The sequence below is a fragment of the Lissotriton vulgaris genome, chromosome 11 (assembly GCF_964263255.1).
Source record: "Lissotriton vulgaris chromosome 11, aLisVul1.2, whole genome shotgun sequence".
Taxonomy (NCBI): Eukaryota; Metazoa; Chordata; class Amphibia; order Caudata; family Salamandridae; genus Lissotriton; species Lissotriton vulgaris.
This window is the reverse complement of record NC_141699.1, coordinates 1110380581-1110407977: the sequence shown is the minus strand read 5'-3', so window position 1 is coordinate 1110407977 and position 27397 is coordinate 1110380581. Positions and strand designations below refer to the sequence as shown.

At 41.7% G+C, this 27397-nt stretch overlaps 1 protein-coding gene across 1 annotated transcript in view; it reads right to left on the bottom strand.

The window, feature by feature from the left end:
* Positions 1-27397, bottom strand: part of LOC147684258 (putative cation-transporting ATPase 13A4) — a 415657-nt gene that overhangs the window by 289636 nt on the left and 98624 nt on the right. The window contains exons 9-10 of the mRNA XM_086944655.1: positions 25455-25586; positions 3222-3392 (exon numbers count right to left, since the gene is read on the bottom strand). Coding sequence (XP_086800781.1) covers positions 3222-3392; positions 25455-25586 — 303 coding nt within the window. The remainder of the gene's footprint in view (positions 1-3221; positions 3393-25454; positions 25587-27397) is intronic.

Below are 27397 nucleotides of genomic sequence, written 5' to 3'. Positions count from 1 at the left end.
ATGATGAGGTTTCTAATGATTTTAATCCATCCTATTTCGTTTGATATGTCCAGTAAGCAAGCCTCATCTAAAGCAGCTGCGTACGGGGACAGTTTTGTAGTGGATACAATCCTATGCCAGAATAGAAGTGGGGGATGCTTCACGAAGTCCTTGACTGGTTTTATACCCATATCCAGTTTTAGGGGGCTGAGTGGTGTGCTAGAAGGAAGGGACACTAACACCCTGATTCATCAAGGTACCGTTTTGCGAGTCTCTAATAGAGAATCATAAGGAATCGCTATTAGAGACTCGCAAAACGGTATTCATGTAGGAATTGCAAAATAAAATGCGATTCCTACAAATTCCTTATTTACGATTAGCAAATTGCTAATCGCAAATAAGGAAAAACTCCCCATTCATTCCTATGGACCAAAAGGCCCATAGGAATGAATGGGGAGTATTCCTTATTTGCGATTAGCAATTAGCTAATCGCAAATAAGATAGCGATTTGAAGGGTGCCAGGGGTGTCCAAAGGACACCCTGTAGCACCCCTCAAATGCACATTTGAACAGGTGTTGCGCACACACATGTCCAAAGGACATGTGTGTGTGTAACATGCAAAAGAAAAAAATGCACTAAAGTGCTTTTTACTCTTTTTTCGCAATTTACCACCAAGTCAGACTTGGTGGTAAATTGCGACCAAATATTGCGATTTCACATTTTCTAATTGGTTGATGAATTGGATTTAGTGAATCTCTATTAGAGATTCCTTAAATCCAATTCCTCGCAAATATGCGATTTCGGTAATAGCGGTTTTTGCATTTGGGATGATGAATCCCAAATGCAAAAATCGCACTCGCAAAGGGCCAGATTCTCAGAATCTGGCCCTTTGCGAGCGCAAATCAGCTTGATGAATCAGGCTGTAAGTTCCTGAGAAATGTATTCTCAGTCGCTATTATGTCACCCAATTTTTCAAAGCCCAAGAGCTCTGCCCGGTAAAGGGCACTGCTCACAACCTTTCTTTTACATAGCTATAGGGCTGGTGCAACTGGTTTTGTGTAGGAGCGGCAGTGTTCTCTCCTTAGAGCCCCAGTTATCTGTAGAAACTTAAGATGGGACTTGTTTAGGTGCTGTTTCTTGGCCATCACTTCTGACAATTTGATGCCCAAGTATTTGAAGCTACCCACTCTCTCTAGGGGGATGTTCTTTAAAGTTACACACCCCTTGAAGGATTTATGGGGATTCAGCATCATCAATTTTGTCTTCAAAATATTTATTTCAAGAACCCTCTCATCACAGAAGGTCTTGAAACAGTTTAATAGAATTTGTAGCCCCATAGGTGTTTTGGAGACGAGGAGAGTATCGTCTGCAAAGAGCAGGGTTGCAATTTTCTGTTTCCCTAATGAAGGTACGTCCGCTGGAACTTTTGTATCTTGGATTTATCCTTTTGGCATCATAGGCTAGGACTCTACTTTTTGGGAGAGAGGTAGACATTTCATTGTCAGTTCTTAGGCAAGTTCCCTTTTTTGGTGGGGGCTAGTTCCAGTGAGGCAACATTTCACATCAGTAAGCAGCTCCATATCTCATATTTTCCTTCTTGTTATATAGTCACTACTGACTGTCTTTTGTTTTTCCTTCTTATCAGTGAGTCATAGTTCCCCTCTGCAGCATTGTGCCATCCTGTACCTCAGAGAGTCTGGTCCAGAGAAAGCAGAAGTCATTTTGGGAATCAATTGTAAAGTTCTGTTCAAGCACGGTGTTTGTCATGAAACAACAGATTTGGTGATTTCCTTAGAAAATGAATATATCGAAAAGATACGTTTTGATCTCTCTTGATCTCGCTGATGCCACTACCTGCCCAATGATATTAGGAATCATTTGGCTTTTCCAGCATAATCCTCAGCTCAATTGGAAGGAGCAGAAAATTGCTTTTTGTCCCCATTGTGATGATAAGAAGTATTTTCCACCTAAAGGTCAGAAACAGGAAATGGTCTTAACTCTTAACTTGTGGATTGTTTAAGACATAATGCCCTTTCTCCTAACTCAGAACTTTATAAAGACTTCAAAGATGCGTTCAGTAAGAAAGAGGTGGACTAATACCCATCATACTGGCCGTGTGACTTTCCCGTTGATCTTCTGCCAGAAGTTAAAATTCCTCATGGAGGTTTCTTTAAGATTAATGATCACAAAATATATATGGGAAGACATAAAGTTAAAGCAGAACAAGACTGCACAGCTTCTAAATGAGTGAAAGATATTGAACAGTTTCCAAGATCTGTCAAAATGTACACAACTGTATTGACAAGGGTGAACAAATCTATATTGCTGACGGCGTCCCGTGCCATCAGAAGCACCACCCTGGGCCAGCGATAACATTGAAATACGACAGGCGAGAGATCACCGACTCAACAATGTACTTGTACCGCTGAGGATGGCAGTAAGACCACCACACTCATAATCGAGCCGTCAGTACAGCTTTTTCCTTACCAATTGTAATTTTCTAGATTTTAGTTTTAGTTGGATTTATTCCCTGCTATTTTCCTTTAGTTTGGCCAACAGTTGTTATGTAGTGATAGCTCTAAAACACATTTCTTCTCAAAGGTCAAATAACAGCGTAAACAATGCAAAGTAGGAATGATCCATAGGTTCCAGGAGGTGAAAGTGGGGAGCAATCATCTGCATTCTTGTGTCATGATCCTGGAGAAGTAAATTCAGGCAAAAGAGTTTTCTAAGACTCCTCTTGTTTTCAAGTAAATATTTACTGATATAGGGACCGATTCACAGAACTAACTTAAGACAAAATCCTAAACTTACTACTTTTGGTATTCACAGAAGTTAGTATTTTGTCTTAAGTTTGTCTTACGGCAAACTTAAGACAGACTTAAGACAGACTTAAGTTAGGATTTTGTCTTAAGTCTGTCTTAAGTTTGTCTTAAGACAAAATCCTAACTTCTGTGAATACCAAAAGTAGTAAGTTTAGGATTTTGTCTTAAGTTATTTCTGTGAATCGGGCCCACCGTCTCTTGGAAGGAGTTTACAAGTATAACCAAAGAATGAGGAAAATGTGTTCCAAACATTTATGGAGTAGATTAATTTACATTTTAATAAACATATTTGCATTGCCCATAGTACCAGTAGTATACCTTATCTAACTTAAGCAATCAAATGTATTGTAACAATCAGAAGTACAGTATTTTATTGCAATATGATAGAAGAAATGGTAATGGATTCTATGAACTCACCAGTCTGAAGAACAACTGCTTTTGCAGGTCCGGTACCCGATGCTTTTGTCTGTATGAGCTCTGTCCCACAGAATAAGACATGCTTCTTGTAATCCTCTTCACAGTGGATTTTCCATGGAGCAGAGTTGTTGATGTTCGGCAGGGGGATCTTTGTGACCGGAATGCTCTCACCTTTAGGTTTAAATGTGTTTATGTTAGACACAGGACTGAACATAACATTATCCTTCTTCCATACACTGCAATTGTGGGCTCCTTGTCAAAATTGCTGGAAGACATTCTGTTTCAATGAGACACTATAGTAGCCCGACATTCTGTTTGATTTTGCATGATTCAGTGCATACATTTGATCAACATCTTTTGTGTTGGTGAAAACCAAATCTAAGTTTTCACCCTTTGCATTTCATTGTGAATCATCTAGCGTACCATCAGCCTACTGAGTGTTTAATATTGTAAGAAATAAGAATCACATACATTTCAAATACCATGGTCCTGAATTCAGGTGATGACGGATTCCATGCTGAGATTTTAGAAAGCTGAAATTTCCTGTACCAGCCATTAACTCACAATAAAATTCATACAACATGAGTTAGCCTCTCAGAGTCTGGTATAGATTGCTGAATGTTCTTTACTGGTATTCAGTATCGAATTCCAAAGTCCATGTAGTTTAATAAATACAATTACCACCTTTTGGAGCAAGTGGTCCATGCCTGCCAAGGCTCTTCTTAGAAGCAGGGTGGGGGAGGGAATCTGGTGAGGTGAGCATCAAATGCTCCCCAATGCCTTGGGAGAATGTCATGTGGTGGCCAGAAAGGGCTCTAGGCTGCACAGCCCTTTCCCAAAGTATATATGTCAAGGAAGTTTCAACCAGAAAGTTTGTGACCTCCATTTAGGCACCCAGAAACGTATTTTCTTAGCTATTGGACATCATAGAATTGTGAGAGTGAACATGGGAATTTTGTTCAACACTACTCCCAATGGAAAGGGAAAAGGAAAAATAAAATCTATAGGTGGTTATAGTTAGGACCATGTTTTCTTAGGAAAAGCGTAGTTTGGCTTCCCATGTCTTTGGCGCTGTTTGGCAAATCTCCACAAAATTTTCCGTCAAGAGGGGGCCGAGAAAAAAGGGGGGTCAAAAAAAGTCTGGTCCCCATATTAATTTCCACTGAGAGTTTAGTCACAACTACAACCTGAACCGCTGGACAGATTTACACCAAATGATGTCAGTAACGTAGCTCCTAGTCAAGAAAGAACCCTTTAGTTGGTTTAAATCCATTCAGTAGTTTTTGCGAAATAAAAAAAATATATATATATATATATTTATTTATATATTGGGATGTGGATTCTCTGAGAATTGGGCTGTCCCCGTGTTGAAATGTGATTGACTGTCAACACTTCAGCCATAGATCATTGTCATTGAAATATTATTGTGATCATACATTTTCAAAGGTCTAATCCTGAAGAAATGTTTATATGCCGGAAATCCACCGTGATGCTGTATGCAAGTGTACATAGAATTCAAGTCATGTCACTTTCATATATATATATATTCACTGAAAAAACCATAGGTTTCACACCAGTTATAGTTAGCTGGAAATTTTACTGACATAAAACCATTGAAATTCCCACGTTATAGTTAGTTGGACTCACTGTAACTTGCGCGCCTGCAATGCACTGCTGATGACGTCACATATTACATCACTCATGACATGGTCAGTGACATCACTCATGACATCACTGATGACACCATCCTTGTGACAGAGTGAGAGACCTCCTTTCAGTGTAAGGTAACCCTTGAAACACATATTCAAAAATAAAAACTAACATTTTCAAAAAAATGGAGATACCCATACCAGTTACAACAACCAATTCAGTAATTCCACCATCTATATACACATCCTCTCATTCAGCAACAGTTCTATGTAGTCACTCATACATATACTCACTCATCATATGAGGTGATACACATATACATCCTGTTACACACCGACAGTCATCCAAAAGTTACTCACACACATACTCACACATGCAAATAAACTATTGAACATCCATTTATTTGAATATACAGCTATACACACACTAGCACATTACTTCTAAGGAAACGTACACATACTTACTCTCTTAAACAATCACTTATAGAAATACATACTTATTTAAACAGGAACTCTTTCAATCTCTCACTCTCACATATACTCACTTATATACATTAATACACACATATACTAGATTAAAACATATGTATTTACTGATAAAGACACTAGTGAGACAGTCATTCACTCACTAACACACACATATACACACACATCCACCCACACAGTCCTGCACATATGCTGTCTTCAAAAGACATAGAAACAGTGAGTCAATCTTTGATGCATCTATGTGTTAAGAAACACCCCCACCAAACCATACAGACACTCGTACTGATACTAAAAAAAACATCTAATAACCCATATACACACACATGTAGCTACTCACCAACCCATGCAGCCACTTATACACAAAGTGAAATACTGATACAAACATTTAAATATTTAAACAATACTCGCTAACAATAAGCCAGTTAACCAATCCATTTTTTTTATAAAACATCCATTAACACCCTTATTTAAACATTTATTCTTCCGTCGTCCTTTTTCATATACATATATAAAACATATATATTTTTCAGAAAGACACACATTCACTAGATGGTATCATCAGTGATGTCATGAGTGATGTCACTGACCATGTCATGAGTGATGTAATATGTGACGTCATCAGCAGTGCATTGCAGGCGCGCAAGTTATAGTGAGTCCAACTAACTATAACGTGGGAATTTCAATGGTTTTATGTCAGTAAAATTTCCAGCTAACTATAACTGGTGTGAAACCTATGGTTTTTTCAGTGAATTTAATAGGTTTTTTAAATGCTAATTCCTAACTATAACAGATATGAAACTTATGGTTTTTTCAGTGAATTTCATAGGTTTTTAAATGCTAATTCCTAACTATAACTGGTGTGAAACCTATGGTTTTTTCAGTGAATTTCATAGGTTTTTTAAATGCTAATTCCTAACTTTATATAGGGCCTCATACCTATGTGTTTTTTTATTGAATTTCTAAGGTTAATTATTAGCAAATGTCTATAGCTAAGAAAGGTATTTTTTTCTAAAAATGAATCCTATATTGTATATTAATATAATACTTTTTTTTTTTAAGTATATTCATTTTTTTTTTATGTTTCACCCTGGAGCGCTCCTGGTGCGCGTACCGGGGCGCGCACCGGTAAGCGTTCCCCAAAAAAATGTGCGAAACAAAATTACATAAAACCACTAGACAGACTTTCACCAAATATAGAATACACCCTACTACATACCAGACACTACCATTATCCCACATTTGATGGTATTCCATTGAGCCATTTGGGCTGTAGCCCTGTCTAAATATCCTGAGGTAAATTACATGACAAAACACATATGAAGTGTTGGAATTTACAAGCAATTAAAATATTACTTACATTTTGTACTTTTATGTGCTGACATTTGATTGGTTAAGTACATGAATATATACGAAAAATGACAGGGAAACACAGCCATTTTGACTAATACTACCTGAGGTACATTTTGATTGAATTTTGACAGAAAACTTCAACTACTTTGAAAAAGGTAAGTTGTTAATTTGAAAGGGGAACTATGTTGTGCACTTTAAATTAATTTGGGAAAACGTTTTCTGATAGTTATATACTATCCCTGTGTAATAGTTATAGATTGAGATAGTCTTCTCTGTTATAAATATGTATTGAGTTAGGCTTCTCTGGTATAATTTTGAATTTACTTAGTCTTCATCACATGCACTTTTTAATAGTTCTACTTCCTGCCTGAAACCATACACTGCCTACAATTACTTCACTGTTAAAAACTCAGAAGTACCTGTCTAAACTTAAACCCAACAATACCCTAACTCTACTAATATAGTTAATTTTTATGCAATTTTCAGAAAGAAAATGGAAGGGAAAAAACAAGCAAATGTTACTTCTATCGAAGCAAAGGTGCAAAATCCAGAAGAGCAAAAAGATAAAGTTGATTTCATGGATGACTCTTTGGACCAACAGTTAAAAGAATGTTTGGAACAATTGGAATCATGTACTTATAATTATGAGGAAATACCGGACAATATTATGTTACAAGTTTTATTAAATTATGAAGAAGAATAAATTTATATTTAATAATTTAAAATTGTTTGAGACAATATTCATTTTTATATGTAATTCATGAAGTATTACCAAAATAATTATATTATAAAATGAGACTTATAGTATATTGTGCAACTTTTATGTGTTACATAGTAAGTTTACTCATAGTTACTACAATTCTCCCACTATATTATCTCCTATGTGTATTTTACATCTCTTTTTCATCATAAGGGAGCAGGATAGACTACCCATGATCCCCTAGGACTTCTCAGGGAGTGCTTAAAGGATCTGTTTCTGCTTTCCTGACAGACTATGTTATGGATTCCATATACCACAATAACTTCTATAACAACATGCAAGATATCTACAGAGGAGACAGTGTACATTAAATGTAAGTCTGTGCATTGGTACCTACATGTAGTTACTTAAATAAAAAAAAACAAGAAAAAGAACATTTCTTTAAAACAGCTACTTTTTTTTAAACTGTCATTCTTTTTCCCCATGGTACGCTCCCCGGTGCGCTCCCCGGTGCGCGTACCGGCGCTCCCCCCGCGAAAATCGAAAAAAAAAGAATTTTTTTTTGGCCCAGCGGGGCCCTTTTATGGCCCTCACATCTGTCATGAGTGATGTAATATGTGACGTCATCAGCAGTGCATTGCAGACGCACAAGTCATAGTGAGTCCAACTAACTATAACGTGGGAATTTCAATGGTTTTATGTCAGTAAAATTTCCAGCTAACTATAACTGGTGTGAAACCTATGGTTTTTTCAGTGAATTTAATAGGTTTTTTACATGCTAATTCCTAACTATAACTGGTGTGAAACCTATGGTTTTTTCAGTGAATTTCATAGGTTTTTAAATGCTAATTCCTAACTATAACTGGTGTGAAACCTATGGTTTTTTCAGTGAATTTCATAGGTTTTTTAAATGCTAATTCCTAACTTTATATAGGGCCTCATACCTATGTGTTTTTTATTGAATTTCTAAGGTTAATTATTAGCAAATGTCTATAGCTAAGAAAGGTATTTTTTTCTAAAAATGAATCCTATATTGTATATTATTATATAATACTTTTTTTTTAAAGTATATTCATTTTTTTTTATGTTTCACCCTGGAGCGCTCCCGGTGCGCGTACCGGGGCGCGCACCGGTGAGCGTTCCCCAAAAAAATGTGCGAAACAAAATTACATAAAACCACTAGACAGACTTTCACCAAATATAGAATACACCCTACTACATACCAGACACTACCATTATCCCACATTTGATGGTATTCCATTGAGCCATTTGGGCTGTAGCCCTGTCTAAATATCCTGAGGTAAATTACATGACAAAACACATATGAAAGTGTTGGAATTTACAAGCAATTAAAATATTACTTACATTTTGTACTTTTATGTGCTGACATTTGATTGGTTAAGTACATGAATATATAAGAAAAATGACAAGGAAACACAGCCATTTTGACTAATACTACCTGAGGTACATTTTGATTGAATTTTGACAGAAAACTTCAACTACTTTGAAAAAGGTAAGTTGTTAATTTGAAAGGGGAACTATGTTGTGCACTTTAAATTAATTTGGGAAAACGTTTTCTGATAGTTATATACTATCCCTGTGTAATAGTTATAGATTGAGATAGGCTTCTCTGTTATAATTATGGATTGAGTTAGGCTTCTCTGGTATAATTTTGAATTTACTTAGTCTTCATCACATGCACTTTTTAATAGTTCTACTTCCTGGCTGAAACCATACACTGCCTAAAATTACTTCACTGTTAACAACTCAGAAATACCTGTCTAAGCTTAAACCCAACAATACCCTAACTCTACTAATATAGTTAATTTTTATGCAATTTTCAGAAAGAAAATGGAAGGAGAAAAACAAGCAAATGTTACTTCTATCGAAGCAAAGGTGCAAAATCCAGAAGAGCAAAAAGATAAAGTTGATTTCATGGATGACTCTTTGGACCAACAGTTAAAAGAATGTTTGGAACAAATGGAATCATGTACTTATAATTATGAGGAAATACCGGACAATATTATGTTACAAGTTTTATTAAATTATGAAAAAGAATCAGAAGAATAAATTTATATTTAATAATTTAAAATTGTTTGAGACAATATTCATTTTTATATGTAATTCATGAAGTATTACCAAAATAATTATATTATAAAATGAGACTTATAGTATATTGTGCAACTTTTATGTGTTACATAGTAAGTTTACTCATAGTTACTACAATTCTCCCACTATATTATCTCCTATGTGTATTTTACATCTCTTTTTCATCATAAGGGAGCAGGATAGACTACCCATGATCCCCTAGGACTTCTCAGGGAGTGCTTAAAGGATCTGTTTCTGCTTTCCTGACAGACTATGTTATGGATTCCATATACCACAATAACTTCTATAACAACATGCAAGATATCTACAGAGGAGACAGTGTACATTAAAAGTAAGTCTGTGCATTGGTACCTACATGTAGGTACTTAAATAAAAAAAAAAAACAAGAAAAAGAACATTTCTTTAAAACAGCTACTTTTTTTTAAACTGTCATTCTTTTTCCCCATGGTACGCTCCCCGGTGCGCTCCCCGGTGCGCGTACCGGCGCTCCCCCCGCGAAAATCGAAAAAAAAAGAATTTTTTTTTTGGCCCAGCGGGGCCCTTTTATGGCCCTCACATCTGTCATGAGTGATGTAATATGTGACGTCATCAGCAGTGCATTGCAGACGCGCTTGTTATAGTGAGTCCAACTAACTACACCTAGTCAGGCATACAAAGAATCAATTACACTCCCATTTACTCATGCATACAGTTATAAACACACACTACCTCACTTATTCAAACATGTACTAACACATACTTACGCTCTTATACAATAACTAATACAACCTGAGGTACAAGCACACACTGATCCATCGAGTCACTCTCACAATCGCTTAGTCTCACATATAGTCATTTATGTACTCCAACACTCAGATATACTGACTGTTTTTCACATATGCAGTTACTCACACATGTACCACTGAGGCATCCACTCACTCACCAACACACCCATACACACACTCACCCACCCATACAGCCCTTCACAGATGCACTCTTGAACCCGTACATCCAGTGAATCAATCACTCACACATCTATGCACAGAGTCAAACCCCACCAACTACTCACACTCAGGCACTCATACAGATTACTCAGGAGAGCCTTATTCAAGCGTATCAAGAACATCCCTGTATCCTATCTGGCCATCTGGAGAGGGACCTTGAAACTTTTCAGAAATGGCTTACGGAAAGGCTTGATGATCTTGCTCCTCTCGCTACGCCTCGCTCATCCATCAAGCGTAGCTCGGCTCCTTGGTTCTCTAAATCACTGACTCTTGCTAGGCGCAACTGTAAGTTAGCCGAAAGACTCTGGCGGAAACAGTATGATCAGGAAGCTAAGTCCGCTTACAAATTATCTATCAAGTCTGATCATGCGGCCAAAAAGAATTATTACGCCACCAGAATTGAAGCTGCGTCAAACTCGTGCAAAGAAATTTTTTCTATTGTCAAAGAGTTTGTTTCTCCCAAATCAAGTTCAGTCCAGTATAAGTTCTCTGAACCTTGGGTAAAGGAGCTGGCCATCTTTTTTAATATGAAAATCAAACTCATCCAAGAATCTTTTCCTCCAGCTGCCCTTAATGCACCCATGATCGATTCTAATTTGTTGTCTTTTCCATCTGATACTAGCCCCATTCTATCGGAGTTCCCACCTTTATCGGAATCCACTTCTCTGGACCTCCTACTCAGAATTAAATCTGGCTCTCCACTTGACCCCTGTCCGGCAAGTTTTCTAGCTAGGAATGCTAAGATTCTAAATCCCTTGTCAAACGGCATGGTTCCGCCAGCCTGGAAGAAGGCAATGGTTGTTCCCCTTCTAAAAAAACCAGGCCTTGATCCAGCTATACACGCGAACTATAGGCCCATATCTCTCCTGCCCAGTATGGCTAAGATCGTCGAGAAGCACGTCCACTCTGTGCTTTCTTCCTTCTTGGAAGATCAGGGGCTACTACACTCTACCCAATCTGGCTTCCGCTCCAATTTGAGCACCGAGACCGCTCTTTTGGAAGTAAATGAAGCCATCAAGGAAGTTCTCGACGCAGGGGGAAGAGCTATGCTGGTGATGTTGGACCTGTCGGCGGCCTTCGACACCGTCCCGCATGAGGCCCTCTTGAGAAGACTTCACGAGATTGGTCTACGAGGGACGGTGTTGAGCTGGTTGAGATCTTACCTAGCGGGTCGTCGACAAGTGGTCTGGGCCCCGCCGTACTCCGCAGAGGTGCCGCCTATGGATGTTGGAGTCCCTCAAGGGTCGGTGCTGAGTCCCACCCTTTTTAACATCTTCATGACTCCACTGGCGGTACTTGCGGAGTCCATGGGTGCCCAGATCATATCATACGCTGACGACACCCAGCTCCTCTTCACCTGCAAGAAGGGCATGGAGTTTGACGGGGAGAGCATCCGTCGTTGCCTGGGGGCTGCCTTCGACTGGTTTCAGCGAAGCAGCCTCAAGTGCAACCCGGATAAATCTGAGGTGCTCTATTTCGGATGTCAAGCAGATCCACCGTGGCAGGAATGGTGGCCGGTGTGTATGTCACCCCCTTCCTCTTCCTCTGTGGTTGCAAAAACTCTGGGGATTAAAATCGACAATACCCTTTCGCTGAAAACACAGATCACAGGTCTCACCAGCACTTGTTTCGGTCTGTTAAAAATGCTGCGAAAATTTCTTCCCCTGCTCCCTTTAGTCCACAGGAAGTTGACAGTACAGGCCTTGATATGTTCCAGGATTGACTACTCTAATATCCTCTACCTGGGCTTACCGGACTACCTCCTGCATCAACTTCAGGTAGTTCAAAACTCCGCGGCAAGGGCTATTTTTGACCTACCTCGACAAGCTCGGGCTTCAGAGCTGCTTTCTTCCCTTCATTGGCTCCCAGTGAAGAAGCGGATTACTTTCAAGGCTCTCACTTTAGCCCACAAGGCACTCCATTTGGTTGGGGCCTCGTACATTCAGAAACGGCTTTTTTTTAATTTTTTTATAAACCCACCAGATCTCTCCGTTCTGAATGTCTTGGCCTGGCAACGGTTCCTCCTATTAGGAGGGCTAGGATAGGTGGACGTTCCTTTACACATCTTGCCCCCAAATTATGGAACTCCCTGCCTGTTGATCTGCGCCGTACCTCTAATCTGCTTGCCTTTAGAAAGGCCTTGAAAACTTGGCTGTACAAGCAGTAACTTGTTATGTTCTGTTTTTTTTCTTCTTCTTTCTCAAGTGTGGGGTCAGAAAGCGCCGGGACACTCCCTGGAGTAGCCGTGCGCTATAAAGCAACCCCAATAACATAACATAACATAACAGATTCTCAGACAAACAATCAATAATCCAGATAGATCCTCATTTAGCTACTCACCAACCCATGCAACCAATTACAAAGTAAAAAAAATGTTATATTTAAAAAAAATTACATAAAAAAAAAAATAGTCCCTGAGAAGTAGCGCCGGCCGCGACCTGCGTGCTCACGTGAGGAGCGCGAGGAGGAGCGGCGGACATGGCGCGGGGGAGAAGCGGTGACGAGCGGCCGGTGAGGAGCAGCAGACCGGGCGGACATGGTTATTGATTAGGGCTTCGTGTCGTATAGACCGATTTCCAGTAAGTTCATCTTGGGTTACAAGTTATGTGGTTTCTTTTCTGCGAATTAGTGGGTTTAAAACTGGAAATGTCCAAAGTCTTTTTGGTCACGGACTGTTGGCAGGTTTGCGGCTCCGTACCCGGTCCCAGGCAAGCCAAGCACTTCACGGCCTGCTGTTCGCCCGAGTTTGGTTTCGTCTCTGCTTTCCAGGGCGGGCGGAGGGGAGAGAGTGGGCGCTGGACGGGTGAATCGGGCTTTCAGCAGCAGAAGAGGGAGTGAAAAAATCTGCTGCTAAATGAACCCAGTTTGCTCATAATCCATCATCAGAAAGAGACATTTCAATGCACTGCATCTAGCTGCAAAATAAACCCATTGTCTGTGATGCATGCTCCAATGTTCCAGTCCAGGCCAAGCAAAACAAAGCAAACAGTGCTCATCTGAGCCCCGTCTCCCTTCTGTTTTTGCGTCTGCCCTTGCAATCTCGGAGTCTGGGGGCCTCAGAGGGCAGGCCAGGGGTCGCAAGGGGCATGATGCCAACTGAATTCCAGGAACATGAGAGGTCGGGGGCTGCTGGGGGGTGCCGTTGTGTAGTGCCCCCTGCACACACACAACCCCTCACAGCAGACAGCACCTCCCGGACTTATCTTGAGCGAGTTTGGGGTGCTGCTGCTCCCCGGGCGCACAGTCTCTCAAGGAGTCGCACCCCCGGCCCTGCCTTCGGACAGTGCTTTAAAATACCAGAGGTAGAAGAACAAGAAATAATGCTTTAGCACACTGGTGACTGAGGAACGCAGAGGAATGTTTTAATCCATGGTGTAGACGTACAGGACGGCACAGCACTTTATACTCCCACACAAGAGGGTGAAGTGAAGTGCTTTGTAACACAGGAACAGCAAGGAGACAAACCTGGAAGACAACCACATTGAAAGGTGTAGATGTGAGCTCCGTCTGCAGGACTCGTGTGCCCTCTCGTGGTAAAAAGATGTAATGCACGGCGTGTGCACATAAGGAGGTAGTTACAGGGAGGATACAACCAGCCAGACTTTGTTGGGATGCAGTGTGCAGCCTGACAACTTTACCCCCTGGATCCTGGCCCACCATCACATAGCACAGAACCTGACCGTCTACCACACCCGGCCGGAACACAGCACAGGAGATGTTGAATGAATACGTCTTTATTGTATAAAATCTATATCTATACTACTATTATAAAGGAAGAACTTTTCACCTTTGAGGCGGGTAAACTCGGGAACCACAGTGCCAATCCACACACCCGATACATCAATGTAATTTTCAGGGTGTGCAGATGGACATAGGCTATATAAAGTATAAAAATATGCGTTATTTAATCCTTTCCATGCGGCCGCGATTCCCCTGGTGTGCTGTAAACAGCACGAACAGGGGCGGGCCGTGACGAACCCCAGCTGTCATCAGCACACGAGCACCGTAGTGCATGACGGCTGGGGTTCGTCATCAGCATGGAAGGGGTTAAAAAATTAACATTAAAGAAAAAAGTAGTCCCTTCAAAGTAGCGCCGGCCGCAACCTGCGTGCTGACGTCAGGAGCGCGGGGAGGAGCGGCGTCCAGGAACGCGAGGAGGAGCGGCGGACATGGCGCGGGGAGGAGCTGTGACGAACGACGGAATGGCGGTGAGGACCGCCGAACAGGCGGGAGGAGCGGTAAGTGGCGAGGAGCAGTGGAGCGGTGAAATGAGGAGCGCGGGGGAGGAGCGGCGGCTGAGGTAAGGCTCCGGGCAGGCGGGGGTCGGGGCAGGCGGGGTTCGGGGCAGGCGAGGCGGGCGGGGGACGGGACGGGGCGCACGGGGGCCCAGGCTGCTTGACAATGTCGGGGCAGGTGGGGGACGGGGCGGGCGGGGGACGGGACGGGGCGGGCGGGAGCTTGGGCTGCTTGACAATGTCGGGGCAAGCGGGGGGCCAGGCTGCTGATGCACAATGTCGGGGCGGGCGGGGGTCTGGGAAGCCTGATTGCTCCCCATAGGTTATAGACCATATATAGTTAGGAATTAGCATTTACAAAACCTTGAAAATTCACTGAAAAAACCATAGGTTATAGACCATATATAGTTAGGGATTAGCATTTACAAAACCTTAATTTACTCGCACAAAACCATTGAAATTCGCATATATATATATATATATATATATATATATATATATATATATATATATATATATATATATATCGCGCACCCGCAATCCTCTGCTGATGATGTCACATATTACATCATTCATGACATGGTCAGTGACATCACTGATGACATCACTGATGACATCTCAAATGGCATCACTGATGACATCACTGATGACATCTCCAATGATATCACTGATGACATCACTGATGACATCTCATTTGACATTACTGATCACATCACTGATGATATCATTTATGTGATAATACAATGAACATCTTCAGACTCTAATATAACCTTAGATACAATCAGTATAAACAGACACTCACAGACTGTCACTTATCCATGGAGTTACTCACACACCTAGTCAGTCATGCAAAGAATCAATCACACCTCCATTTTCTCAACTATACAGTTATACACACCTTACTTATTCAAACATATACTAACACATATTTACTCTCTTATACAATCCCTGATACATGTTCACAATGATCCATACAGCCACTCCCACATTCACTGGCTCTTATGCACAGTTATTTATATATGTCAACTCTCACATGTACTGTGTTTTACATATGTACTTACTTTGACATGTAGCACTGAGAAATCCATTCACTCACCAATACACTCATGCAGACAGTCAACCGCCCATACAGCTGTTTCCACATGCACTTTTGAACCCATACATATAGTGAATCAACTACTCACACATCTATGCACAGTCACAAACCTCCCAGCCACCCACACACACACTCAGTCTCCCATACAAATACTTGGGCAACCAATCAATAACCCATATAGTTACTCATATAGCTACTGATCAACACATGCAGCAGTTTACAGAACAACAGACATAATGATGCACAAATTAAGACAGTTTAGTTACTAACCCATGCACTCAGTGAGACACATTAAATCACTCACTCATACAGTCAGTCATGCACCTACTAAATCCTTCATCCAGACACTTATACATCCACTCATTCTTCAATATGTAAGACATATTTTAACTTTACAGAAACATACAGTCACTGGGTGTTGTCATCAGTGATGTCATCAGTGATGTCATTTGAGATGTCATCAGTGATGTCATCAGTGATGTCACTGACCATGTCATGAATGATGTAATATGTGACATCATCAGCAGTGGATTGCGGGTGCGCGATATATAGTTAGTGCAACTAACTATATATGCGAATTTCAATGGTTTTGTGCGATTAAATTAAGGTTTTGTAAATGCTAATCCCTAACTATATATGGTCTATAACCTATGGTTTTTTCAGTGAATTTTCAAGGTTTTGTAAATGCTAATTCCTAACTATATATGGTCTATAACCTATGGTTTTTTCAGTGAATTTCAATGGTTTTTTAAAAGCAAATATCAAAAGCTGTAAAATGTCAAGTACGTGGTAGGTAAAAACATTTTCGTATTTATGCACGCTGATGTGCTTTGAACGCTGCCCCCCCCCTCCCCTCCTCTTTTCTTTTAGGAGTATTCTCTCTTTGCAGATAGTGAAGGGTAGGTAACACAGGCCTTTGCCCCCGTTGTAGTCCGTCGTGCCTGCTTCCCTCTCCATTTGATTGATTGTTATCCTAGCATTTATTGTTTTGGAATTGGTTCTCTTTGGTTCATTCTCTATTTACAAACAAGCACAGAGTCGCAATACTCTGTTTAGTCTTTGCAGATAGTGAAAAATCGTTAAAAAAACAAAAGGAATCAAGCAAAATCAGTAGGCCACTAATGGGATCTCTTTTTGACCTCGCTAAAATAGAAACATTATGAACAACCACACCGCCGCCCACCCCACCCAAAATAACAACAAACACTATGCAAATATTATAAATATATACAACACACCAGCAAAGTAACAGGGTAAAACGTTTTATTAAATAACTATTTACATGGCAGCCTGCTGCAACATCGATCCAAACAAGCCTTTGTATTTTGGGCTCAAAATAAACCATCAATAGTAAGATTTTCATAGGTGAGTGTAGGTTCATGGTTTTCCATCCACAGACTAAAAGCCTGGAGTGGGAGTGAAAGAACAATAACTAGGTAAGAAGGAAGGCAGAGGTTGTGGGAAGGACTCTGGATATGGTATGTTGCTTGGTCCCTGAGATGCTTCGATGTCACTGCCTTGCACAAATGGCATAAGTCCTGGATGTTGGGTGCCATAGTTAAGGGTTCCGAGCAACGCTTGTAACACTGTCTGAAGCTTATTTGCACCTGCTGCAGCTTCACTATTCTCAAAGTAAATGGGGGCTGTTTGTGGACCTGACTGCATTTGAAAACAATGTGATGTGGTGCCTCCCTGAACCACTTGACGGAGGCCCCCGAGATAATTGCGCCTGCTCCACACCTTGTCCCACAATCCGTTTGACCTGAAGACATGTCCTGCGGTGCCCTGGTCCGACCATCACATATACCTGCGCCAGGAGACGGCGTGGGGTGCAGTAGAAGGGAGAGGCGGCGCGAACAAGCCTCCCCCACCTCCCCAGGTGGAGGTTTCTCAGCTACACCCCAGCGCTTCACTCGACCAGCTGACTTGAGCCCGCTCTTGCAACACAGTGCCTCGCTCGGCCAGCTGAATTGCGCCTGCTCTTGCTATTACAACGTCTCACCCGCCATCCAACGGAATTGCACCCAATCTTGCGGTACAGTGACAGGCGGCTGCTACGGAGCTCACAAAATGGCGGTCGGCTCCACAGACTTGGGCCTGGCCTGCAAAGATGGCTCTGGGCAACCGTGGAACTCGGACGCTTGACTGCTAGGGCATGGGCCCCATTCCCAAAAGAGTCCCCTCAGCCTTGAAGATTCTACAATAGTCACCGGGACCCCCGACTCACGTAGACTTCCGGTGGGGAGCGACTGCCATGATTGCTCGCGGAATGGCCACGACGTAGCCACGAGATGGTGGTGCTCTCATACTGACGTCAGCTTCAGTCTGAAACATCCAGAAACACTGTAGACTACCAATTCGATCAGTTCCGGTGGAGCCCCAACGTGACCCGGTAGAGAAGAACTTGCCCTCCCCTCTTTGACTGATGGTTCTCGTTGCCTGTCCCTTCTCTTGTCATTTAACAGAACTTTTTGGACTGCTGAAAGGGGTTGTGTTCTGACCGCTGGTTGGTGGAGACATTTTGACTATATTCTGGACCTGCGTTGTCGCGTAATGCGTCATATGACGCGCCGCGTTAGCGCACCCGGAAGTGCTCCGGTGCGCGAGGCGCAGCTTCCCGGAAACGATCCAGAGCGCGGCGCACAGCGTGTAACGTAAGCATAACAGGTCATGTGACTTGTTAATAAAACTTTTCATTGGTTCATTTTACCTTTGTTATTCTAATGATGAAAGGCTTGGTCATATGACCTAAAAATAACACTTTTCATTGCTTTCGAACATTTTTTTTTCCCAAATGATGAAAGCCCCACCATTTTTTTTCTCACTCTGACTTGTAAAGCAAAGAACCCAGATGCATTTACAGTTTATCACTAACAATGTTCCAGGCTAATGTATTTTCCCGGGAAATTTACAACTGTCCTGCAAGTAAAATATTCCTATTTCGAGAAAAAGGGCGTTTCTTTGTCCCATGAGGGAGCCGTTGAGCAAAAGAGGCTCGGCCTGCTGTCTTAGTCGCTGATAGGCATGAATATCGGATTCTTATCGATCACTTTATGTTGCAGGAGTGGAAAACACAACAGCCCTTGACCATTTATCTTTACTGCGTTCCTGCGTATTATACCTTTTAACCGTCATGTAATCGGGCTGCTTTATTTCACTTGCCTTTTACTGATTCGAAAACAGTGGCTATTATTCAAAACTTTACCAAAAAAGGTACTACTACCATGTTTTGTTTTAAAAACCTTTATTGTGAAAATGTCAGTATACAAATACGGGCCTATAACCACGTGGGCCGGCCACGGAGCAAACTGGAATCGTATATGATAAGGGGACATTTACACTGTAGAAGAACGTAACGAGCGGGCCATTAGGTTGCAAGAAGTAAGGTGTCTAACAGTTGCGGAATCGGTGGACGTACATTTTATAATTAAAGTACGACAGGGTCAGTTACAATAAAATTATCTAGATATACATTTGCGGGCAAGTACCATGGGTGACGTTAATTCGAACTTTCAATAGTACAGTAATCAATAACACATCAGAACTTAATATCAATAGGGATGTCCAAATGTTCAATCAGTACTCGTCCCCGCCCGCCATGTGCTTCAAAACTGCATACGTATCTCCATATGCAGGTCCAGGATATAGTCAAAATGTCTCCACCAACCAGCGGTCGGACCAGAACCCCTTTTGGCAGTCCAAAAAGGTTCCGTTAAATGACAACAGAAGAGATAGGCAACAAGAACAATCAGTCAAAAGAGGGGACGCTTTCGTGAATGGGGCCCATGCCCTAGCAGGCAAGCGTCCGAGTTCCAAGGTGTCCCAGGGCCATTTTAGTGGACCAGGCCCAAATCCAAAGAGCTGGCCACCATTTTGAGAGTCCTGTTGCAGCCGGCTATCGCTGCACCGCAAGAGTGGGCGCAATTCAGCTGGATGGCGGTTGAGTCACTGTACCGCAAGAGTGGGCAAAATTCAGCTGGATGGCGGGTGAGTCACTGTACCGCAAGAGCGGGCGGAACTCAGCTGGATGGAGGGTGAGGCACTGTGCCGCAAGAGCGGGCTGAACTCAGCTGGAAGGCGAGTGAAACGCTAAGAGGCGCCCCACTGCAGATGAGGTGCCTCCACCTGTGGAGGCGGAAGAGGCCCGTTTGCGCCGCCTCCCCCCCCCCCCCGGGCACCCCACGCCGTCTTTCGGCACAGCATTGTAGGATGGCCACACCAGTGAAACTTGCTGGACACCACCTCGGTGCCATCCGGATCTCGGCGCGTTAGAGTCACTGTACCGCAAGAGTGGGCGAAATTCAGCTGGATGGCGGGTGAGTCACTGTACCGCAAGAGCGGGCGGAACTCAGCTGGATGGCGGGCGAGATGCTGTAGCAGCAAGTGCGGGCGCAACTCTGCTGAACGGCGAGTGAAACGGTAAGGGGCGCCGCACTGCACATGAGGTGCCTCCACCTGGGGAGGCGGGAGAGGCCAGTTCGTGCCGCCTTCCCCCCCGGGCACCCCACGCCGTCTTTCGGCGCAGCATTGTAGGATAGCCACACCAGTGCGGCAACTTGCTGGACACCACCTCGGTGCCATCCGGATCTCGACGCGTTGTGCTGCCTTCGGCCTATTCGCACATTGGTCCGCTACTGACGCCGCCTCACAGGCCAACGGATTTTGTAGGCTTTTTATAGCCCAAAGCCGCATAACAGGTCATGTGACTTGTTTATAAAACTTTTCATTGGTTCATTTTACTTTTGGTTTCCTAATGATGAAATACTTGATCATATGACCTAAAAATAACACTTTTCATTGGATTGAAACATTTTTTTTCCCCAAACGATGAAAGCATCACCTTTTTTTTTCTCACTCGGTTCCGTTAGATCACAACAGAGGGGACAGGCAACAAGAACCATCAGTCAAAAGAGGGGAGGGCAATTTCTTCCCTACCGGGTCACGTTGGGGCTCCACCGGAAGTCATCGAATTGATAGTCTACAGTGTTTCTGGATGTTTCAGACTGAAGCTGGCGTCAGCATGAGAGCACCACCATCTCGTAGCTCCGTCGCGGCCATTCCGCAAGCAATCATGGCAGCCGCTCCCCACTGGAAGCCTGCGGGAGTCGGGGGCCCCGATGACTTTTGTAGAATCTTCAAGGCTGAGGGGACGCTTTCGAGAATGGGGCCCAAGCCCTAGCAGGCAAATGTCCGAGTTCAAATGTGTCCCAGGGCCATTTTAGTGGACTAGGCCCAAATCCGAAGAGCCGGCCGCCATTTTAAGAGTCCTGTGGCAGCAGCCTATCGCTGCACCGCAAGAGTGGGCGCAATTCAACTGGATGGTGGGTGAGACGCTGTAGCCGCAAGAGCGGGCGGTAAACAGCTGAATGGCGGATGAGGCACAGTGCAGAAAAAGCGGGCGGAAAACCGCTGAATGGCAACTGAAACGGTAAAGGGGCGTCCCACTACAGCAGACGAGCCTCCACCTGGGGAGGCCCGTTCACGCTGCCTCCCCCCCCCCCGGGGCGCCCCACGCCGTTTTTCGGCGCAGCATTGTAGGATGCCAAGACCAGTGCGGCAAGTAAAGGACATCACCTGGGTGCCGTCCAGATCTCAGCGCGTTGTGCTGCCTTCGGACTATTCGCACAACAGACCGCTACTGACGCCACCTCACAGCAGCCCATTGTTGCTTTGTTTAAAAAAAAATGTTTTAACGTGTTTACTTTGTTGGAGCGTTGTATATATTTATAAGTTATTAAAGTGTTATAATCCTACTACTTTGTTGGAGTGCTATATATTTTTAATGTGACATATAATTGTGAATACTTTGATGTACAAAAAGGCATCCCTGGAATCTTCCGCTTCAGGCTCGATCCCACACACCCTCACAGTGAGAATCCCCTCCCCAATCACAATACAGGGTCGTTATCAGATAGTAGGAACGCGTGTGGTGTGACGGATCTCATGGGGTGGGGGCCTTGATCTACTGTAACTCCTTTGAAGAGGGATGATTCTTTACAGTTGGGGCCATAAACTACATCCGCAGGGCTAGGTGATAGCCTGGGACCGGCCTGGACAATCAGACACAGAGGAAGAGGAGTGTCAGAGGGTGCGGTAGTGAATAGGGTGAAAGGGAGGTGTCGGGCGGGCACAGGGTGTGATTCTCAGGGAAGAGCAGCGCAGATGGGGGGAGGTTTATGGCCCATGCATGAGAGAGAGAGCGGGGGTGACCAGTGCGTGAGGGAGATGCTTGCGAGGGTGGGGAGCCATGCTGAGGATCGGCGGCGTGCAGAGAGTGGGTCTGGTCAAGGCATCTAAAATGGCTGCCGTGCACGACAAAAGTTTGGCATTGGAAAAAAAGCAAGATGGCGCAGACAATGTTTATCAATACGGATTAATTTATAACAATTATTTTTAACAATATATTTACTCGCAGTGTCAAAATGGCGGTCAACACTTCCTGATTTCCTTCGAATCGAACGTTAACAGACGTCACGCAGCAAAAAAAAAAACAAAATGCTCACACGCAGCCGCTGGAAGACATGTATCAACATATATGAGCATCCTCAGCCACCCTCAGAAAACATAGGGGGTCAGGATACGTCTCCCGTACCCCCTTATACCCATTTCTCACATTGTTTTTCCTCCATCTTGTAATTTAATTAAAACGAAACACAAAATGGCGAATTCTCGTTTCGCATCCCGGTTCGCTACCCGGTTCGCGAACCGGACAGCGCTTCTACCGCAAAAAATCAAATTTTTTTTATTTGCCCCACGGGACCCTTTAATAACCCCAACATCATTCCTAGGGGGTCAAGAGGGGTCTACCTTGCCCCCTTTCATTAAATTCCCCCTTCGTTTTTCTCCTCCTCTTGTCTCTCGATCCTACCAAGAGACAAGATGGCGGCCGTTCCGGACTGTTTAGAATGTTGACAGACACCGGAGAGCCAATCAGCTTCACTTCGCAAAGTTCCGTTACGCGAAAAGTTTGCGAACCGGAGCGCTACCCGGGACGCTGTCACAGATATATCTGTTTTTTAAAACGTTAATTTCTCAAAATCCACTGGAGCACATATATTGAGACCTAGCAAAGGCACATCGGGCTAACAGTCTCTACAATTTTGCCAAGTTTCGTGCAAATCCATTCAGCCGTTCGAGCTAAAAGGGAGGCCAAACGCCCTATGGAAAGATTTACGGGAAAAACGTGTTTTGGGACCCCCCTTTTTTCTCGGGGCTGCTCAGTAACAAAATGTGCCATTTTCCTGAAAATTTCAGCCGATTCCGTCTACAAACGCCAAAGTTATTAGACATAGAATTTTCAAAAGTCCCATAGAGAAAAAATCCTAGCTATATATACCTATTGGCGTGACTGGTGTGATTCATATATATATATATATATATATATATATATATATATATATATATATATATATATATATTAATCACACCACAGGAAACCCCAAATTTGAATGAAGCCACTACGGGAGTTTGGTTCAATGCACTCGTTTCTTTATTTCATCTTGCTGAAAGGCTCACAGTCCAGAGGTAACACCAAAGTTCAAAACGCCAGGACGCGTTTCGGGAAATGAATCCCTTCATCAGCGGCGGATGTCTTTCAGAGGAAACTGCAAGCGCCAGCAGAAATGCACACCTTTATGTTGAACGCATCAGCCCCAGTGGGCGTGGCCACACCTGTTGGCTTCTGGGATGCGTAGTGTATGTTCCTTTCCCCTCGTGGGTGCACTGCAGTATCCTCGGCAAATAAAGATTTCATATATATATATACATATATATATATATATATATATATATATATATATATATATATATATATATATATATTACCTACTAGCAGTCGCCAGTAGGTATATATAGTTAGGACCTAGTTAACATAGGAAATCCCCAACATTCTATTGGGAATAACTTTGGCGCCGATTCGGGAACCTGCGTGTAATTTTCCTTAAAATTGCTTTGCTCCTGCCCTGAAAGTTTCGGGGGGATTCGTCAAGCGGGGGCCGAGAAAAAAGGGGGGTCCCAAAACGTGTTTTCCCCATGTTAATTTCCTAGGGACATTTAGACACGGCTACAGCCCGAACGGCTGAATGGAATTACACCAAATTTGGCAGAGAGGTAGGGCCTGGTATGCAGATGTGCCTTTTCTATATTTGGTGAAAATCCCTCCAGTAGTTGATGTGATCAGTGATGTCAAATGAGATGTCATCAGTGATGTCACTGACCATGTCATGAGTGATGTAATATGTGACATCATCAGCAGTGGATTGCGGGTGCGCGAAATATAGTTAGTACAACTAACTATATAGGAGCAATTTCAATGGTTTTTTAAATGCTAATTCCTAACTATATAAGGCCTGAAACCTATTGTTTTTTAAGTGAATATATATATATATATATATATATATATATATATATATATATATATATATATATATATATATATATATATATATATATTTATAACATATTTAAACTTTACAGAAACACATAGTCAGTGGATGATGTCATCAGTGATGTCATCAGTGATGTAATTTGAGACCTCATCAGTGATGTCACTGACCATGTCATGAATGATGTAATATGTGACGTCATCAGCAGTGAATTGCGGGGGCGCGAGTTATAATTAGCTGAACTAACTAATTTCTCTGGTTTTGTATGAGTGAAATTATAACGTCACTGCAACCCGTAGTTTTTTCAGTGAATATATATATATATATAGGTATGTGCAAAATTACTCAAGCCAGAAATTGTTGTCTGATTCTGGTAGCAAAAAGTTATTTTTTTCACTTCTTAAAAAGTCAACTAATTTCAAATTCATAGGAGTCAAACATATCATTTAACATTATGCGGCAAGCAGACGCTGTAACCTGGCAGATCAGGAAATGTATTTAATTCTCATTTCACAAAGCGCATATGGGTCTTTGGGGTATTTGTGTGAATAGTAAAACCAGGTCTTGAAAAAAAACATTCAGGTACGGAAAGAAAAATGTACATTTTTCCCTATGAAAAATTTAGTCTGCCCAATATTTGCATTGTTAATTCTGTTCAACCCAATTACTTGAAGCACAATTTTAGAAGACCTGCTCAAATTCTAGCTGCAAAGGGGAACCAATGGCTGCATTTATGAAAAACTGATTTACTCTTATAGGATTTTATTTTTGTATTAGTTCGGGCTTTGAAATTTAATATCAAGAGTGTGCCCTCTCTCCAATGTCTATCAGTCTAATTTCATCCCATTTCAATACCTCCTATTAAAACTGAAACATCTTTTCTTATGCAGGGACAGCTACTCCCAGACACAGAAGACATTAAATGGTATATTACGCAAAGAAAATAATTTTGGTGGTGCTCATTTGTCATATCTGGTATGTGCTAGGAACTTGCTATCAATGTTCCTCTAATGGTGGGGAATGGAATATCCAATTAAACAGAAGCATAAATAGAGATTCTGCCAACAATAGATGGATTAAATGAGGTGCAGAAATGTAGAATATTTGGGTATTTACTCATTTGTGAATAGGATTCCTAAAGATATGGTACTCATTAAGGACACAGCTACTATTTATTGCCTACCTGTAATCATACCATCATAACTACAATACTTGGAAGGGTGCCCTAATCAATAAAATACCTGTAAGCATGCCCTCATCGACAATGCAGCTTCCGTTAATGAGTATGGCATCACATGGAAGGTAAAGTTTCTTTCCTGGTAATAGGAAGACATCTCCTGGGACCAAATGGCGTGATTCAATCTCTTTACAAGCTAAGAAAATGAATACAATGAAAAGAGCGATAATTTAACAATGTTTGCATTTCATTTACTTCACATATCAATAAAGAAGGCCTTATTATTGAAAATATGTCAATTAAAGTGCAAATCATTTATAAGAAATACACAAAACAGATAAAGGTTTGGCCAAATACTTGTCCTACAGAAAAATACCAAAGGATATTTTAAGCAAGGTTAAGCATCTTAATTTTGCCCTGGATGCCAACTAGCCAGTAACTTGAGCGTTAGATAGGAAGTATTACTTTTATTTTCAAACTGTGTAAAATATGTTTTTTATACTCCATCAATGCTGTCTCAATCAGTATTATCTTCTTTGGGAATAAAATAATAATGTTATGTATGTCAAAAAAGAAAATCATCCAGAAATTGATATGAAGCTCATTGATACACACCAAGATAATTCTTGAAAGGATTTATTACCAAAAAGGTTTAACAACCTTACAGAGGTAAAAAGGTGAGGTAAATCATCATAGTGTTATCTATTCCAAATCATCCACTATTATCATATCTTGTTAACCTAATCTTGCTAATTTAATTTAGGACCAATATACTCTTCAAAGGCTGTATTATCCTTAACTTTGAGTCAGGTTATATTTTCTGTACTTTTGAATTATAACTGTCTCAAGACATTCTTGAAATTAACTTTCCAACTGCAGACAGAGTAAAGATCTGATTCTATTGACTCAATGATGAACAGAGAATCCAACATGAAGAATCCAGACCAATTATTACTTGATATATTTAAAAAAAAACATTTTTAAAAAGTGCTATTTACCAATCAAATCTACAAACTTTTTGCAGCTTCTTGGAAGGAGGATATATTGGCCAAGCTTTAAAAAAGAAAACAGGCCAATTTAAATTGCAATAATTAAAAAGTAAAAATAAATGGAACTATAGACTTTTCACACCTGGTGGAACATGAATGGAAAAAACTGGACAATGGTGCCAGGCAGAGTGCAGCCATGTAAGGCTGAAACAGTTACAGCACATGATGGATTCTCATTCTCCAATATCCCATTGTATGCAATCAATCGCCATTTCTAACAATATTTTCAAAAGATGTGTAGGCACATACTACAGGAGCAATTCAATCCTTTGAGGAGTTTAATTATGATTTAAATGAATATTCCCGTGTAGGATAAATATGATTTCAAATAACCAACAATACATTTAACTACCAGTAATCTCCCTTGATAATTCTAAGCACCAATGTTGTGAGGCACAACAGGGCCCGTGCACAAGTCTCCATTTTACTTACAAATTTAAACTTGATATCTTTTTCTAAACAGTGACTTTTCCATTTTCATGCCTTGCACTTACACAATAGCATACTTGGAAACAATTCTGCATGTAGCACATTTCTTAGAAGGCAGTTTATCATGTTGTTCGTACACTGTGTCCAAGGCTAAGGAACATTGAATATAATGCCAGTTGGAGACCACTCTGAGTCTACAGACAAACAATTGCATCAGTACTGCACCTATGACACACTTTGGCTGAGATTATTCTGCAACGCTGTGCCTGAAATGCATAGGATGGTAGCTTGATCTACATGAAATCAGCTTACTGATACATGTATGGGGGCTGGCTTGTCCCAAGAGATCTGGCTTAGGCTACTCCCACTATGCTCTTAAAAGTGCAGGTAGTACTAGGATAGGATTATAACTATAATCATAATCAGACTGTAATGATTTAATGGTTAAAATATTTATCTTTTTCCCCATTCCTGCAATGCTGGTTACAGAGCTTTGCTTGATCTTACTAATAATTGCAGTTCACACTTC